The sequence below is a fragment of the Cyrtonyx montezumae genome, unplaced genomic scaffold (assembly GCF_038088225.1).
Source record: "Cyrtonyx montezumae isolate F1298 unplaced genomic scaffold, pur_monq_1.0 scaffold_1, whole genome shotgun sequence".
NCBI lineage: Eukaryota > Metazoa > Chordata > Aves > Galliformes > Odontophoridae > Cyrtonyx > Cyrtonyx montezumae.
Genome location: NW_027071825.1, coordinates 24,702,198 through 24,720,322, shown reverse-complemented (window position 1 = coordinate 24,720,322; position 18,125 = coordinate 24,702,198). Strand labels below are relative to the sequence as shown.

The window sequence follows — 18,125 nt, the reverse complement described above, 5'->3', positions numbered from 1 at the left end:
AGACTGATGGCGAATGCCTCAAGGCTCAGTAACTCTTTAACAATAGGTTTTCATGATTTAAACATCTAGCTTGAATGCTACGTACGTTTTCATTCCTGTGCCTCGACGTATATGTTCTTGCCTTGCTTTAGATAACATTCATCCACATTAAGCCCATTTCTTAGCCTGCCTTACCTATAAATGTGTAAAACTTGAGCTTTGATTAACTTGTACGTTGTATCGTCTTTAAAAATGAAAATGGGAATTAAAAAACATCAGCTAAGAATTTGATGAGGGCTGTTTGAATTATAGAAGGTTTAAGTCTGGTCAGAGTGTATAGAATATATGTCAGGATGTATATTATATGTCATATTGCAAAGGACTTCTGAAACTCTCTGGTCCAACCTCTTCCCCACAGCTAGAACTAGTTATATCGGGTTGCTGAGGGTGTTCTCCAGGTGGGTTTGAAAAGCCACTGAAGTTTGACTTCTTATTGTGAAGGATATTAAATTTGTAGAGGCTTTCCTGTCAGACTGTAATCAGAATTTCCAACACCTATTGAAAGACTAAGCATCACATTTTAATCTAGCTAGAAAAAGAACTGAATTAGCAGATGAAACAGAATGTATTGCTTAGTCCAGAAGAGAGAAGGTCTTCACAATGTGTACAAGTACCTGATGGCAGGGGGTAAAGCAAATGGACCCCAGCTCTTCAAAGAAGGGGTGATGAGTGCAAGGAATCCCATTTGAAGTGTAAGCAAAGCATTTTTTACTGCGAGGGTGATCAGATGCTGTAACAGGTTGCCCAGTGAGGTTGTGACGTCTCCATCCTCACAGGTGTATTCAAAACCTAGTGGGAAATGCTCTTGCTTGAGTTGAGATGAGGGCTTACAGAGGTGCCTTTCCAGGTCAGCTGTTCGGAGATGCAAAAACTACCCATCACTTCAGTGGTCTGTTTTCTGGGTAGTGCTCCTTGAGGCAGAAAGGGCCTCAGTCTGGTTACATGTGAAGCTATCACGAGGACAGTCTGTTATGTCAGGCTCTGAGAATTTTATCCCGAATCCGTGGTCCGTACAGTTCCAGGAGGATCTCTGAACATGGAGAGATGGCCTGGCTGTTCTCCTCTTCGTTTATAAGACATTCTCTGTTGTCTCTGTCTTCATCTATAAGTCACTGCCCTGGCCTGTAGGTGTACCCACGTGCTGTGGTTGGAGTTTTCACCTAACTGCAAGCTACCCATCTGAAGTGTTTGATCACTATCTGTATTGTTTCTCTCTTTTTTTCTTTGTTTCCATTTTTTGCCTTATTTTTTAATGTTAATCCCATCTTTAAGTAATGTTTCAACGTTTCTTAGCTCCCGCTTCCTTTCAAAAGAAGAACTTTGCAGAATGCTGCTCATTTCCCTGTCAGTGCTCCTTAAGGACTCTACAAAGGGGTGAGGTAGCACGTGGCTGCTTTTCTTGGGCATAAACCAGGAGTGCATCTAGAAGCTATTTGTGCCACGTGTAGCTGCTTTGTCTGGCTGGCCACCTGTATACCCAGAAGCATAATGCACCCTCCTGTCTTCCTCAGAGGGACAAGGCTTCTGACTTTGCAGGTTCTGTTCTGAATAACCCATTTACGTGCTGTTACTCCCTGGCAGGTTGTGGTGCAGGTGGGGGCTGAGATTGCCCTCTTTAAAAACATGCCAGCTCCGGATCTGTTTGAAAGAGCAAGCTGCAATTAGGAGTCAGGTTGCTGAAGAATACAGATGAGCTCAAATCAGAAATAATATACCCTGTTGCCTCTGTGGATTGGTGCAGATCTATCCAGTGGCTGACAGGACAAGGAGGGGAGGACTCGTGTTTCTTTGGTTGTTGCCTTCCAAACTCCTGAGCTCTCGAAGGGAGGGATTGGATTTGGATGCCTCATGGGAACCTCAGATCAGTGGTTTGGGAAGAGCTTCGAGTGAAAGGTGACCTGTAATGGCTTTAAAAGCGTTTCGTGCAAGGTGATCAGCATTTGGCAGGGATTTGTCATGCGTAGAAAGGAAATGAATAACACCAGAAGTCACATTTTTGTTTTCCCAATCATTGATGCTTGCTCCGTAGGTCGGAGGGATGCAGGCAGCTGCAGGGTGGTGCCATTTAGATTCCTGGTGGACCTGACTCTGTGCCATACCTCTTCTTCTCCCTGCTTCAGCTTCCTCACAGAAAGCAGCTTAAGGCGGGGGACAGCTTAACCTTCATCCATACTGATGAAGAATTATGCTGAGACTTCCATAATAAGTTGCTTTTACAGCTTTTTAAGTTTGCCTATCAGAAAAGCTATTTAAAAACGATCTTCTCAGTCAGGCATTGGCTTCCAGCATGCTCTGTGCTGTTTCTTTTTTCCCTTCAAACACAAGGCTGTGATATTCCCTCAGAACGAGGCATCTGTTTTTTTAATATTGCTAATTGGCATTTGTTTGGCATCCCGAATTTTGATTCATAACAGCATAATGGCCTTTAAGGGAACGTTTCCTTGACATTTTTTAATGTCTTTGGTGGCAGTGGTCAATGAAGGATTTATTTTAAGGAGCTGACGTGTAAAGCTCAGGAAATCTGCCTCCATGTGCACTGGAGGTAAAGAGATATATTTACACGTGGTACTGCTTGAAAAGCAGAGTTTTGGTGATTGCACCCTTGCTCAGGACCAACATGGATCAACATAAGAAAGTGCTTTTTCTGGTTCAGTTCCACCCAGGGATGTACAGTGGGCCCTGCTGGTACCATGCAGCACATTCAGAGATGAGAGCTCCCACTGCTTGTTTTTCCTCTTTCTTCCCTATTTCCCCAAGCATCGTCCCCTGCAGTGACATATCTGTGTTCAGTTGTGTGAAGTGCCGCGTGAGAATTTCCAGTGTGTCTGTGAGGGTAACTGGTAGAGGAGGGAATGCCATGAAAAGCAGGAAAAAGGAGAGGGGGGGGGGGAAGCGTGTATGCGTGCTCGCATACAGACAGCTGTGTGCTGTTTATAGAGATTCACATGTAGGAAAAGTCAGTCTTTTAATAATGGATATTACTTGATTGAACAAATAGGAAGACAGACGGAACTGGCTGAAAGTAGGCACCGTGACGCATAGGTGGGCGAGAAACCAGCTTTTCCCTTCCCACACACACTATGTCCTGGCAGTGATCAGTCTCAGTGCATCCCGTTCCCCACTGTTGCACTGCTGGGCTTGGTTCTCTCTCTGCTCTGCCGTTGGGCTGGAGCTTGGGGATGATTTCAGACCTCCCAGCGTGGAGGGCTGTCGGTGAACCGCTCTCCAGACTTGCAGTGCTCTCTTCCAGTTTGGCTTTTTTTGGATAGAGGCTGTTAGTGAATTGTTGCTGCAAACAACATACCGTTTGTGGTTATTAGCAAAAAAGAAAGAGGCAAAAAAAAAAAAAGACAAAAGGTAGAACACAATCTTTGAAGTAAATAAAATGATTCTTATAGGAATCCTACGTGAACATGATGGGAAGACTGATACAGCTTGCCTTCCTTGGTCTGTTTTCAGTCGAGAGTATAATTGGATCTATAGGAATGCAGCCTCTTTGCTCTTTAAGAGTACTGCTAAATGGAACAGAAGACAATGCAGCCAGCCTAAGTGAAGGTCAAAGCCTGATGAGATCTCACGGCTGCCCAGCCTCATCTTTTATGCAGTCAGCAAGATTGTTGCTTCTCCCGAGCGCCGCTCCGCTGCCGTCATGCTGCCAGGTTAAGGCGACTGATCTTCCCTGGCTGTGTGACTTGATGGCCTACAAGTGTGTATTTTTAATTCTGCGACAGCGCCAATGCAGAGATGGGGCTGCTGATTTACATTAATGTGAGGCATCACGGCATCCTTCATGGAAAAGCTGCTCAGAGCTGTCCTCCCTGCTGCAAGATTAACATTGCCCCTTCCTCTGCTCGCTCTGTCTTTCCTCCCGACAGCACGTTTGTTTAAGCCTGCTTTAATCTTCTGCCTGATGCGATGCTTTGGGTTTGTTGGCCATGACTCCACAGGTCTTTGGGAAAAAAATGGAAGTTTGGCCACCTCCAGGATGCTCGCCAGGTTCTCGTCTGTGCCTTTATTCTGCAATAAAGGCCGTTCAGGGGCTCTGCAGCCTTCGCAACATCTTCCTGCCAAAGCGGATTTGTTCATTACATCCAACTGTTCAGGGCTGAGTCTAACCGTGGCACATCCAGAGGCCTGGTGGACCTCAACTGCAGGAGCTCTGCATGTAAACTTGACTTCATCCAATTCCCTGCAGTTAGTGTAGGGGCACTACGAGTGTGGTACCTTTAGCACCTGCTCGCATCCCTTGCTTTAACCGTGCTTTAATGAACGTGTTCTCTGCCAATCAGAGTTCCTGGCCCTTTTATCACTCTTCTTGCTGTTTTTTTCTTTTTAAATTCCCTCCAATTGACTCACGTAGCTCTTGCACTGAAGTTCACAGGGACGTGTGTTGTCGGTTTCTAATTGCTCACAACCTTTTGTGTTATTTCCGTGTCCTTGCTGGCCCTTGCTTCGCCTCCTCATTTAATACAGCTCAGCATAATTAATGTGCTGTTTAACTTTTCTTCCAGATCATTAACAAAGATGTTAAACAGAAGCAGTGTGCCTCTATCCCCCACTACATCCCATCGGAGTGTTTCTTCCACCTTGATACCTTATCATTTGCTATAATTACTCTTTGTAGATATTCCTGCAGCCAGCTCTCAGGTTTTTGTTACTCGCTTTGACCAAGCTCACTCCCATTAATTTTCCTAATTGCCACGGCTGCTGTCTTATCTAAAGACTTTCTGAATTGTCGGGCTGCTTACAGGTGGGAAGCCAGGGAACAAAGAGCCCAGCTCACAGGAACCATTGCCTCCATCCTGCGTGAGGATGACAACATGCAGCCCCTTGCGTCCTGCTGGGGCAGGCTGGATATCCCCTCCTTCCTGGATATTGGTTTTCAGGGCTGATCTTCTCCCGTGCTGGTGTTGTGTGCCTGAAGGCTGTGCCGTGCGGGATGCCTGCCTGGATTGCAGGCAGCCACAGCTCTGCCCAGCTATGTGGCAGCTCTTGTTCCTCCATGAATTTTTCAGCATGATCCCCAACGCTTGGAAATGTGATTCCTTCAGTGCTTTTGACGGCGTATCACCCAGGCTACATGGGATCTTCTGGTGCGCGTCATTAGAAGATGCATTATCGAGGTATCCCTGTTGATGCCCTGTTTCCATTTCTTGGCTTTCCTTACGCTGATGGCTCATCCCACTCTGCATCCCTCCTGTGGCTGGAGGTTTTTCATTGGAGAGTTGGAATTGTTATCTGGCCAAATCTGCAGCGCTGTCCCACCAGGGGAAAAATATCTTCCTGATCCTTGCTGTTGATCAGCTTGTGTCCTGGAGCATGATAATTGCTCACTCCTGTTATTTTTAAACCTGACTAATGCAGCTACATATGTTGTTCTCCCTTATATAAACACATAATCCTTTTTTAATCTTGCCAGAAAAAAAAATTCTGTATAATATCTTGTGGAAGAGAATTCTGCTGCCCGATTTATAGATGGTGGTAGGAAAGGTCTCCTGACGGTCACCGACATTTGCTGCCTCTCACGCAGAGATGCCCCTCGGTTTTGTTACGTAACAGGCTGCACGAGGGGCTTACTTAATTCCCATTCTATTTGTTTTATACATCTCTAATCCCTTCTTGCTTTTATTTCACAAACGAATCATCAGCCTTTACAATATATCTTTGGTAAATCCCCCTCTTGCCTGCCTTTAATCAGTTTCCGCTTCTGGAGTTCAGTTCTGGTTTTGATGCAGGATGAGAAGATCAGAGCAGAGCGGTGCATTAGCACGAAGGCAACGGCCCATTTACATAATACCACTTCACTCTCATTGTGCTTTGTTTGTCATCCTTCCTTCATACATCCCAGCGTGGCTTTCGTTGTCCTCTGCCTGCGCAGAAGGCCCCTCCTTCGGTGGCGTGGTTGCAGCTGATGCCGAGCTGATGGAGGGATTTCAGACTGCCCCAGGCCACCACCTTGCCCTTTTTGTTACCACATGGATGTGCAGTGGGTTTCATCTGCTTTCCTACTACAGGAGTGGCCCAGAGCTTTTTCAAGGGTGCTGATAGTGGGTTCATGAGCAAGCTGTTGCACCTCTATGCTAGCTACGCTCTCCTTTATTCTGCCTCACCAGCATCGCATTCCTTCCTAATCCTTGGAGCACCCTGCTAGTCCTATCTGCCCATTTTGTGATCTGGCACTCTTCCTCCACCTGTCAGAGCCTTGCAGCATTCCTGGCACCTGAGAGAGTTTTCACTTGGCTCCATTTTTTTTTTTCTTGGTAGCTGCTTGTGCACAACTTTAAGAAATGAGATGCTTCATAATGAGCAGCAGTTGGGAGGCGGTTCTGTCGTCATCCAGAGCCATCAGAGTGTTATCTTTGTAACTCATCCAATCCTTCCCCTCCGAGAGGACAAGACTCGCTGCTCTGGAAATGAAGTTGCCCACCTGCTGTTATTAATAATGCATCAGTGCTCCTCATCGAGAATCATAAACGTTCCAGACACGCTGCAAGCCTCCAAAAGACAATGAGTTTGCCTCCAGAAAGGCACGGCGTAGGTAGCAGTGCTCACAGTAGGGAGTACCTTATCATCGCCCGTTCCAACCCGGCTTCTCTGCTTTGAAAGTTCCACTAATAACATTGCGTTCTATCGATTGATAATTCCTATTATAGTTATCTTTATTTTCTGCTGGTGTCTGGGTGAATTAACCTTTGGCTTTTGGAATGACGGAGACATCCATTATTTATTATGCATGGGCTGTTCTCTCTGAAGTGGAGAACCAGTGCGTCTGTAGGGAGCGGGAGTCGAGGAGCTCTTTCTTTGAACAAATTCTTTGAATTTGTTGGGAGTCGATGTGCTGCTGTACTATGGACATTAAGGACAGACAGCTTTCCTTCTGTGTCGCTTTTCCATCCCTTTTCCCCCAAAGCCATTGTTTTGGGAGGGATTTTGTAGGGTGAATAACCCAAAAGAACAGTATCCACAGGAAAATAGTGAGGTGGATGGTATATTTTGCTTGGCTTACCTGGGTGGTAAACAGACAACCAGTAAAAAAAAAGAAAGGCTCGCCTTTTGCAGATGGTCAAGACTCATCAATAACTCCACAGGGGAGGGATCTCCAACAAGAGACCCTTCCCCAGTGGTGGTCAGCCCTTAAATGGGGTCTGGGAGAGGTGCAGCCAGACTGCACCCCTTCTGCTCACACAGTGCATCGCCTTCACCTGTGCTCCTGCAGCTGCCTCAGTGCTCACCTCAGGTGCTCCATCAGTGGTTCAGGTCATAATTCAACAGTTCCCATACAGATTTCTACCAAGCTTTGTCCTGTCAGGTGGCAACCATCAAAGCCGTGTCTTCATGCATCGTTCCACTGAGATATAAGAACCAAGCAGCAGTGTTGAAATAAGCATTCAAGAGAAACATCTAGGCAATGTGATAGGAAGTAAGGCTTTTTTGTGTTTTTTTAACAGTTTGAACTGTATCAATGTTGCCAGAAAGGAAAGAAAAATATTTTCCTTCGGTTAGATTATATTTGTTACAGATTTGTTTTTCATCTCTGCATACCGTTCATAGCTGTTGTCAGCATTTAAAAGGATTTCCTTTGGCAAATGGAAGTCGAGAAGCTCTGCTCTGATCCAGCACGTGAATTTTTCTTGCTGCTCTCAGGTTGTCCGTGTGTAAGCACTGTGAGCAAGGTGCAGAGAGCAGGTACTCCAAACGCTGCGTTTTGAGGATCTCTGGTTGACATGCTCATTGTTTGATGAGTTTGTATCTTTAAGTGCATTCTCTTTTTGCTGCTCTGGATAGCCTTATTCAATCAGAGATAAGGAATAATCTGTTAAGGAATAGATGATGTTCAATTAAACGCAGAACGTGTTTCTCTAATGTAAATGCAATGCCAGTTTAAAGTTGTGCACGCACACAGAAATGAATCTTCACAGTCCCTCTCCGAGTGGGATTTGGAGTGATTCAATACAAATACTTTTTTCACCCCTGCTGAATGGGGTCAGCTTTGTCTTGTTTGTCCTTAAGGGGAGAAAACCATTTTATTTCGTGTTTGCAATTCGAGTAGCGTAAGAGGTACTGGAATGAAGCCAGAGTCCACCAGATCTGAATCCCTGTAGCTGGGTTTGTTACCTTCTGTGCTGAGAGGTCAGAATATATGAAAGTGCCTTTGGAAGTACTTTATATCTACTGCTTGAATTCCAGCAATGGCCCCAAGAGAAGCACGAGAGCATCTATTGATTACAGGGGTTTTTCAAAGGCGCTTTTCAATTCCAGGACCAAGAAAAGTGCAGGAACATGGGTAGGGTTTGAGTGGCATACTCAGCTGATAACACTTTCTCCTTTCTGACAGTGCCTTTTGTTTCAGCATGCTAGGTTGTTTTTTGTTGGGAGATTTTGGGGGAAGGGGGTTGTTGATTTGGTGGTGGTTTTTTGTTTGTTTTTGTTTTTGTACTGGTGTCTTGGTATCAGGCCTTTTCTTTTACACTTTATTTTCTGTTTCAGTAGAAATAGCAGCTCTCATCCCTCAGGAGCCTGCTAGCTGGCAAGCCTCAGCAACTGAAGGGCAGCCTTAAATGTAGCACTGTGTCTAGATGCAAAAAACCACACTCCTCCTTTCCTTGTCCCACGTGGCACTGCCCCATAGGCCACGTGGCATCCTCATTTCTCTGAGCTGCCCCTGGGCTGTGGTGTGAGTGAGCAGGTTGTTCCCTAGGCAGTATTTAGGAGAGGACAATCTGCATGTGCTTGGTATCTAGCCAGCTTTGAGTATGGATAAGATTTTAGTTATGTATCACCTTCCAGATCCAATGAAGCAGTGTAAAAAGGAGTGCAAGGAGATGGAGAACTCATGCAACTTGTACATCAGCCTCCATGGAGAGCACAGGTGTATGGTTTTGGGAAGGATTAGGTTATAGGAGTGGAAGAGGGTAAAGCTGAATGTAAAAGGATGTAAAAGGCATAACAGAATGAGATAAGGCAGAAGGGGTTTGAGGAAGGATGTGCTTGTTTAAAAGGAAAAGGATAGGTGTTGTTTTTTGTTGCGTTTTTTTTTTTTGGGGGGGGGGTTGTTTTTTTTTTCCCAAAGGAGCACTGAAAGCATGGGGAGATAATGGCAAAAACAGAATTGGAAAATTGATTTGGAGCTGCTTGTAAATGAACCTGGCCAAATGCTGGCTTTGCTGTTTGGAAGCAGCTTCGTCCTCCAGCAATTAACCTGGCAGCTCTGATGAGAACAGGGTGTTAGCCCCCTCCTTTGGATGCCATAGATAAACCTCATTTTCCTCCTGAAGAGGTGAAAGAGATACACGATTTTTCAGACTAAAAGACTGTAGGCAATGTTTTCTCGTGTTGTGTTGGCCTCGTCCTTACAAGTCTGTAAAATGAACGAGCTGGATACTTCCAGCTGGTCGAGTCACCTGCAGCCAGCAGAACACTCTTGCTTTGTCGGTGTTTTCTTCATAGGGAAGAACAGAAGACCTTGTGTGTGTCCAATCTGCTGAGTTCTGTATGACAGCAGGCAGCTGTGGGCAACATCTGTCACCCAGCCCAAATGCAGCTGAAGGGTTTGCCTTACAAACTGTGTTCCAAAGTAGCTGTGCTGGATTTCTAGCCTAGAGAAACATCAAGGATGGGATGAAGGGCTAACCCCAGCTGGCTCTTGCTGTCACTAGAGCTTTACTAGGCTGGAGATCTGCTAGGTCAGTCCACTGAAAGAAAATTCATTTTAAGCAAATTCTATCAGCTGGCCTATAAGGTTCTTAACAAACATGGTTTCACTTGCATGCATTTGGTGTATCTCCTGACAGCAGCACTCTGCAGCTGTTCTGTGAAGGAGCGGGATGGATTCAGCCACAAAAATGCTGCTTAATCCTATGGACTAAGAACCTTTATATTTGCTTTGATCACACCAAAGAATGTCTGTGCCTGCATGCTTGCAGCCCTTGGAAATATTTTGATGGGATATGCCTTTGCATGTTGCATAGAGTAATTCAAAGAGCTAGAGCAGTCCTTCGGTCCTTTGTGTAGCAGTTGTAATTCGTTGAAACCCACCTGCAGCATGAGAAGGGCTAATTATTGCAGTTTGAAGCTGTCACATGCTGGAGCTGTCATTAACAACACGGTCCTGCCCAGAGGAATCCCAATACAGCACGTTCCCCACCATCAGCAGGAATCGCTGCCGAGTTTGGACTCGGTGACAGTGCACTGATTGATTTATTGCTGGCATTTCACTTGTGTGACTTCTCGTTTCAGGGCTTCTTCAGTAAACGTCTGAAAGGTTCCATCAAGAGGACAAAGAGTCAGTCAAAGCTGGACAGGAACACGAGTTTCCGCCTCCCATCTCTCCGCAGTGCTGATGACAGGTAAGGGTCAGTGCATCTCCTGAAGCAACCTTGCCTTATCCAGAAGCACTTTGCAAAATCTGCGTGCAGCATGCTTGTAAAGGGAGAGGGGGGAAGGGTTGGTTTTGGTGTTTTTTTGAAGCTGGCAGATGCCATTCAGCTCCAGAAGCATCCATGTTAGAGATTGTTTTTCTTATTTACTATACGATGTGCCTATGATTCTGTGATGTACCAATGACACAGGACTGAAATCTTTCACAGCAGTTAACCGCTGACAAGAAAAGTTCAGTTTGAGCATCTGGGCTCGAATACCTTTGTCTGCATCTGTCTCAAATAAAGTGCAGACTTGAAATTTCATGATAGGGTGCTGCTGGATTGATTGGCTTTTACAGAGCCTTGCCTTGATGCACACAGCACTGATCTGCAGATCAGTGCAGCAGCCAACGTGAGCATTGTGCTGGTGCAAGCAGATCAGTTCAGCTAGCACAGGCAGAGCCCAGGGATGTGTGGTGCAGCTCAGGTGTGTTAAGAGTCCTTGCTAATGTCAGGAGATGGTATAGCTGCTGCAGTGCGGAGTCCTGCAAGGAACAGATGGTCTGTTATGCAGAAAACTGGAAAACCTGGTGACTCCTGCCCATCCTGGTATATTCTGCTTGTTTTGCTTCTGGTTCAGGCTTGAGTGGATTGTGTGTGAGGCAAGCAAGTGCTCATCGTACACGTTTTTTCCTAACTACTTATAAAGTGTCTTGATTGTCTTCATTAAACGTTGCTGTGTGTTATATTCCACAGCAGCCCAGCAGGAGAACTAGAGTGAGTGGAAAATAAGTTGCCCTGTACTTAAGGCCATGACAGGCTTCTCTGATTTTACATCATTTAGTGCATTTTCCCTTCTCCTGCGGCTGAGCTGAATTCATTAGTTGCATCTGTCATGCTGTGCTGCTTCAGTCAATGGCACTGTCTTCCTCAGCTGAAAGGCAGCACCATAAAATCTTGGAGATAGCAAGGCTTTGGGTGTTAGGGCTCTTGTTAACACCGTGAGTTACAGAACAGGCTGCTGCTTACCCGGTGTGACCAACGATGCTGTTGTTGCTCCTTGGACACGGTGACATCCAGCTCTTCTGTCTGAGGTCCAGCGTGTGTGGTGGGTGGTTTTTTTGTTTGGTGCCTGACTGCCTTTTTTCACGGAGTGGCAGTTTTGCTATGAGAAGCAACTTAGTGAACAAAAGCGCATGAAATAATGCCACCCTGTGATGAAGTAGCTTGTAATGCAGAAATGTTTTTGCCGTAAAGAATGTATTTGTCTTTCTCTAGCTTGGTTCTCACTCTAAATGTAGACCCGACGACGCTTTCTGTTGTACTGTAAGGGAAATGCTTTTATTTTGGGAAAGCCAATAAATTAACCGCACTGAATCCCTACAACTTGAAGAAATATACACAGCAGAGCTGCCTTCTCTTTTAAACCAGAGCTTTCATTACTCCTTGCCTTTGTGGACACGAGTTGTGTCAGCTAGACCCTAACAACATGTGGATTTTCTCTTGCTGTTTAGACAGCATAAGATCACAGAATCACAGGGATTGGAAGGGACCTCTGTAGTTCATGCACTACACAGTGATGGGGTTAGGCATAGCCGGTCATGTCAGTCCTCTCAAGCCTCCTAGGTATGGATTTAACAAGGAGGATCCAAGAGAACTGAGAAGTTCCAGTCCATGCACAAGTTTGGGGGACGAAGCCTTGGAAAACCACTGGCTGTAGGACAGGGGCAAGCTATGGTTGCACTTTCCATCCTGCCCTGGATGTGCTTTAGCCCCCTACGCTGGTCTTACAGCAGTGCCTCTCACACTGAGTGCTGGAGATGGAGCTCCATCTGTGTTCTGTGCCACCGTACCATCACTTGCTGCTAATGGAAGTCAGCCTTTCTGATAACGAGTCTACGCAGTCCTCTTTCTTCCAGAGATACGTGCACTGAAGTGAAGAGAGGGCACGGCTTGGAGGCAAGGGGGGGTAGAAAGCGAGCTGAGATGAAGTTTATTTGGAGATGACCTTTCCACAAATGACAGTGGCTATTCCAGAGCATGTCGATGTTTGTGAAGCGTGGTGACGCAGGTGAGTGTCATGAACTGCTGATAAGTTATTCTTAGGAAGAAAATGCCACAGGCTCAACCTTGTGGCTACCTGTGGTTGAAAAGATTGAGAGCTTTATAGAGTTCTCTTTGCATTTGTGGGCTAATCAGTGCGCAAATGGAACATAGCAACTTTGGAAGGTCATAGTTGGAGCTTTTCTAATGTTTTTTCTAATTTTACAAATGAAATCTTCACAAATAGAAGAAATCCATTTCCAAGTGAAACTTGGCAGCAGTTTCTCCCTTCCCTCATTTACCTTTCTCTGAGTTATCTACTTGGAAAACAAAATTGGTGAACAGACTAGCAGGAAAAACAACTCAGAAACCTCCTAAGATGAGGAGCAGATTAGTATATACTGGCAGGACGTGAGCTGGAAGGAAGAAGGAGCCTAAAAAGATTGATTACCTTTTAGAATTATGCTATTATTTGGGCTCTTTCCAAAGGAGCAAGTCAGCTACGCCTGTTGGTGCAGGAAAGAAGGTAACGCACAGCAGCTGGCTCTGAACTCACGAGAGGGAACTCACGAGAGAGGTGCCATTTTCCCACCTCCTGCTCTGCTCTGTATGAGACTTGATCTGAAAACATCCCAGAGCTGCCTCGGTGAGTCAGCCCTTTCCCACTTGGTGCTAGGTGATGTCATGGTGCCGTGCTGGCTTTCCGGGCCACGTGGACTGATAGCATCTACCTTTTCTTGCCCTGACAAATACAGAGCCCTAGCTTCAAAGAAAGCATTATGTAGCTTTATAAATTGAAACGCTGAAAGGTTGGAAGGGAGTAGAGGCTGCTGGCACGTTGTCTTTTCTCATTCTTTTGAGGTGTTTGGGTCCTGCTAAGAAACTGGAGATGCTTAGAGATAAATACCTGCAGAAATCTGGAGTAGGGAAGATCGTTTATGATGGTGCACATTGAGGATTGGGATAGTGTAACACTGCATGCCATTCCAGATGGTGACAGAAGATGGGTGCTGTCTGTTCAGAGTCTATTTAACATAGAAAGGATTCAGGAATGTTGTACGGGAGTGCTGGAGATAACTTGCAGATATTTTTGTAATCAGATTTGGTGTTCCAGCAGAAAGCAGTTGGCCAACCTACTTTGTTTTTCTGGGTTTCAAAATTCAGCTGGCTTAGTGGGTGGGGGGGAAGAGAAAACTGTGGTGTCCTTGCAGAATTGAGCTCACTGCAGCCAGTATCTGGGTGTTGTGCATGAGTAGCCTCCGTAACTCACACTGCTTGTATTACTCCACGTTCTTCTGTTGAAAACTCAACTTGAGCTTTCACAAGCCACAAATATAAGGATGCTTAGACTCTTAGGTCCAGGAGGACCCCCAGCTCCCACCTCCGTTTGGTGCCCCGAGATTGCTGAGACTGCATATGGTCTCAGTGACTGCGACAAAGCTCCGCGGACAGCTGGGAGGGCTTTGCCCTGTTGGGATTTAGTGCCACGTGGGAACCCTCCTGATGCACTAAAAGTCATTTTATGGCATTATCCGATGGTGGTGGCCAAGTGCAGGTCCTGCTCTGTGCTCCCTCAGGATGGGCTCCGGCGTGCGGCGGGGCAGCGGGTAGCCATGGCTCTGGGCTTCATGGCGAAGCGGTACCGCTGCTCCAACGACGGCTTCTTCTACTTTCGGTGAGTTCAGCTCTTCCCTCCTCGCTCGAGGAGCAGCACAGCTCCTACTGCCGCGTTCTCGTGTTTGTTTGTTGTAATTTAATCCCCATTTTCACAAAAGGAAAAAAAAAAGGGTGGGTGATTTTTTCTTTTTGTTCCGCTTGAGGATAAAATCTCCATTATGCAACGCGTTGTTACTCAGTCGGAGCTTGTATTCATTCAGCATATCTGTTTCTATCTGCGCGGGGAGGAGGGAGGAGTGGTTTGTTTCCAGAGAGACATCTCCTCCTGTTTGGAGTGAGCCATATTTCTTTCAGCTGGTTTGTTTGGTTCCTGGGGCAGCTGTTTGTTTCCAAGAGCAGGATCCCAAGGGCTGTGCTTTGGGGGTGGTGTGCGGGGAAGGGCATTGCAGCTCCTGGGGTTCTACCAGTGGTAAGGCAAAGTAAGATCAGAAACCCAATGGAAGGCGAAGAGTTTGGTCGCAACCAAGCAGAACTCGCATTTAAATAACCCAAAGTGCCTGGTTTAAAAAACAGTGATGATAATGAAACTGGTTGGACTCGTAGAATCGTTGACCGAGTCGTAGGGTGTTTTGCTAATAAGCAGTTGGATAACGAAGCGGGGTGTGGTGTGCCAGCAGAATGAATGCCTGCACGGGGAGCCCACTGCTGCCGCGCTGCCGTCGTGTTGCACAGAGCTGGGATCCCACGGGCAGCACAGAGCAGAGAGCTGCTGCACCAGAGGCCAGGCTGCTCGCGTGGCTTTGCGAGGGGCTAAGTACTGAATCCAGCTTCGGGTCCTCGGGCTGAACAAAAAACTGGCTTCAGAACCATTTGCTTTCGCACCGCTTTGCGTTGGTGAATGAAACATAGACGGTGGGGCTCTATTCCTCAGCGGCCTCTTTCTCTTTCTATACATTTTTCTGTTCTTTAATTTGTTTCTTTTGGATTATTGATGACAGTGGGTTTGTTTTCGAGGCAATACAGTTCTCTCCCTGGTAAGCTCGGTAATTGAAAGTCTTTTGTGCTTTTTTTTTGTTTGGCTTTTAAATAGGTCAAAATCAGCAGGAGTGCTTCATAACCAGAGAGCAATTAGGGTTTAACCCTTTATCCTGCATGTCTTATAGAATGCATCTCTTCCACCTGCTTTTCCTATCAGAAAGGAGTTATGGAAAACAGCTATGTGAGAAGTGTCAGTGCTGTTGGTAACTGCTCTGAACTCGTGCATCATCTTTGGTGATCCTTTGTAAGTGTGTAATAGTGAACAGAAGCAGCAGCAGTGAGGAAGTTTGTCACCTGAGGTTAATTGTAACATAAATCAGGATTTGGGCTGTTAATGGAACTGTTTGGCAGAAACAGATTTGGACAAACAACCCTTCCCCCACCTCGTGCATGCGTGATCTTCCTGTTTACAGTAATCTGCTTCCCTGGGATTACCTCTCTTAGCAGACACTCTGAGCAGCGCTCCTGTTAGCAGCAGCTCCCTACCTAATACAGGAAAGACCCTGTTAATCTCACCCCTTTGCTGGACACTGGCAGACAAGTCGGTGACTTTGACTTATTAACTCTGTCCCTGTGCCAGAGGGAAGCCTGCAAGCAGTTCTCCTTCACTCATTCTGTTGCCTTCAGAACATCAGATGTGGCTTTAAAGAAGCAGAGAACTATTACTTCCCTGTAGTTATTGCCTTTATCGATTGGGATGCAGCTGATTTAGGCACACATTGATGATTTGCACTGCAGATCTATCAGTGGGTGAAATATATATGGTGGTGATTACAAGTGCATGTGGTTGCCTCTAACCAGCAGCTTTCCAGCACTGCTGTGGTGTTTATGGAAGACAAAGTGCCAATTCTAAGCCACTTAATCAGTTTAATGAGCTATTTAAGTACGGTGGCTTCAAGGAACTGTTCAAACAGATCGGCGTTCCTCCACCGCTGGCCCCTGAGCCAACACAACCAACCTTCTGCAACTGGTCTGCAACAAAGCAGATGTTCAGAGCTAACAACTTGAGCAGAATACACCTCCTGGGAGGTGTAACTCTCAAGATGGGATGTTGGAGATGTTGAGTACAGCTTGCCAGGTACCCCCCTGGCCCCCACCCTGTCCCCAAACGCTGTTTGGAGGTGTCCTTGGAAGATACCTCGCTCTTCCTGCTGTCCTTCACTGTCTGTGTCTCGTTAAATTAATTGAGGAAGAGGGAAGAGGAGGGTCTTGGTCCTTTCTGGAAAGGTCACCCTTGCCATGTCGGCAGAGCCTCCCCTGATCTCCTTAAGGAGCTGTGCCATGGCAACACGTGCCAGGAGCCTCTTGGTGGCACCCCTGGGGCTGGCACACAGTGAGGGCAGTGCTTACAGTGCCGAGGCGGCTCTCCGTGCCTCAGCTCATCCTCCTGGCACAGTGCTCATCTGAAATCTGGGACCTGAGGCTTGAGGAAGGGCTCCTCCTGGATTTTGGGCCTCCCCTCTGCTCCCGGCAGGATTTGTTGTCTGAGATGTAGCCCAGGGAGCCGGGCTTGAAGCAGAGGACTCTGGCATGTGGCACCGCTATGCTTTGGGGATGCACCGCTAAGTGGCTGTACAGTTGTTTCGTGTAGGTGGGCTTGATTTGTCTCCTTCCAAGCACAGCCTCTGATGGGCAGGGATGTGTGAAATCTTTCTTTTCTCCTTTACTTGCTCCTCTTTTTCCCCTCTTCCTACTCTCTGTGACCACTGCGTGCTTTCCTTCTGTTTGAGGAGCCAGGGCTGGTGTTGGCCCCAGGCTCTCAGCCAGCTCCACTGCATCATGCACCAAAGTACTGGGATTGCTGAGTGTTTGGGGCAGGGATGGAAGCCAAGTGACCTCAGCAGTGCTTTCTTGAGAGGAGAAATTAGAGAGGATTTTGCAGAGATAGTATTAAAGCGGTGTATTGTGGTGTGTTTATTTTAGACTTGTTCTACCTTAACTGCAGCGAGTGTTCAATTATACATGGCTGAGGTTTTGGTTTTGCTGTGGTACAGCTGCTGCTGGAACCTGTTATAACAAAGCATGCACAGTGCAGCCAAAGCGTTTGTACCAGTGCTGCTGTTTTGCATCTGAAATCAGTGTCTTTGTAATATCCCTCTGACAAAGGCTTTTTTGCTGCCTGCATTTGGGTCATTTAATACATTAAATGGGAACAGAGTTCTCCCCTCCATGCTGAATACATCTTATTGTAAGTGAATCTGCTGGAGTACCTTCAGCACTGACTCCTTCATGATACCCAAGGTTGTGTCTGTGTGGGGTCACTGTCCCTGGGGGTGTTACAGAGCCACGGAGATGTGGCACTGTGGGATGCAGGCAGTGGTGTGGTGGTGGGTTGGATTTTGGGGGCCTTAGAGGTCTTCTCCATCCTTAACGATTCTATGATTCTGCACCTTTGGAGATGAACAGATGTAGGTACCAACGTGAGCCTGGACATCTTACAGAATGAGAGCAGCCAGGTAAACTGCTGGTCGTGCCTGTAGCATGCTGTGGGTTTATGGCAGAAGGTTATGACATGGCTGTCACCTCTAAAATCAGCATATTTAGAGTGGTTTGACGCTGCTCAATGGGGGAGCAGCGTCCGGGTTGGCGGGAACGGACCTGTGCCCTTGGATGTTTCCTCAGGAGCCAGGGGTTATTGGACTAAGGTTACTTGTCGTCAGGCTTACAGACTAACTGTAGAAGATGCCGTGAATAAACAGCTGGCAGCTTTCTCTGACATCTTGCCAAGTCTGGTGGTAATTGTGAGAAAACGGATGTTTCCTCTCCCCTTGCTCCGCAGATCACGTGGGCTGCCGAAGCTGAAGGAGTCCCGCTCCCATGAATCCCTGCTGAGCCCTGGCAGTGCAGTGGAGGCCCTGGACCTTGGGGCAGAAGAAAAAGTCTTTGTAAAGCCACTTCACAGCAGCATCCTTGGGCAGGACTTCTGCTTTGAGGTAAAGAGCGTTCTCCAGACGTGCAGTGGGTCTGAAGCCTGGCACTGTTCTCTTTGTAATAGGAGAAGGGGTCGGCAGCCAAACCTTCCTCGGGGTT

At 46.7% G+C, this 18,125-nt stretch overlaps 1 protein-coding gene across 5 annotated transcripts in view; it reads left to right on the top strand.

Moving 5' to 3' along the window:
• RASAL2 (RAS protein activator like 2) overlaps positions 1-18,125 on the top strand; it is a 140,947-nt gene that overhangs the window by 100,743 nt on the left and 22,079 nt on the right. For all 5 annotated transcript variants that reach the window (XM_065744817.1, XM_065744803.1, XM_065744825.1 and 2 more), the window contains exons 5-6: positions 10,276-10,385; positions 17,875-18,028. In XM_065744817.1, coding sequence (XP_065600889.1) covers positions 10,276-10,385; positions 17,875-18,028 — 264 coding nt within the window. The remainder of the gene's footprint in view (positions 1-10,275; positions 10,386-17,874; positions 18,029-18,125) is intronic.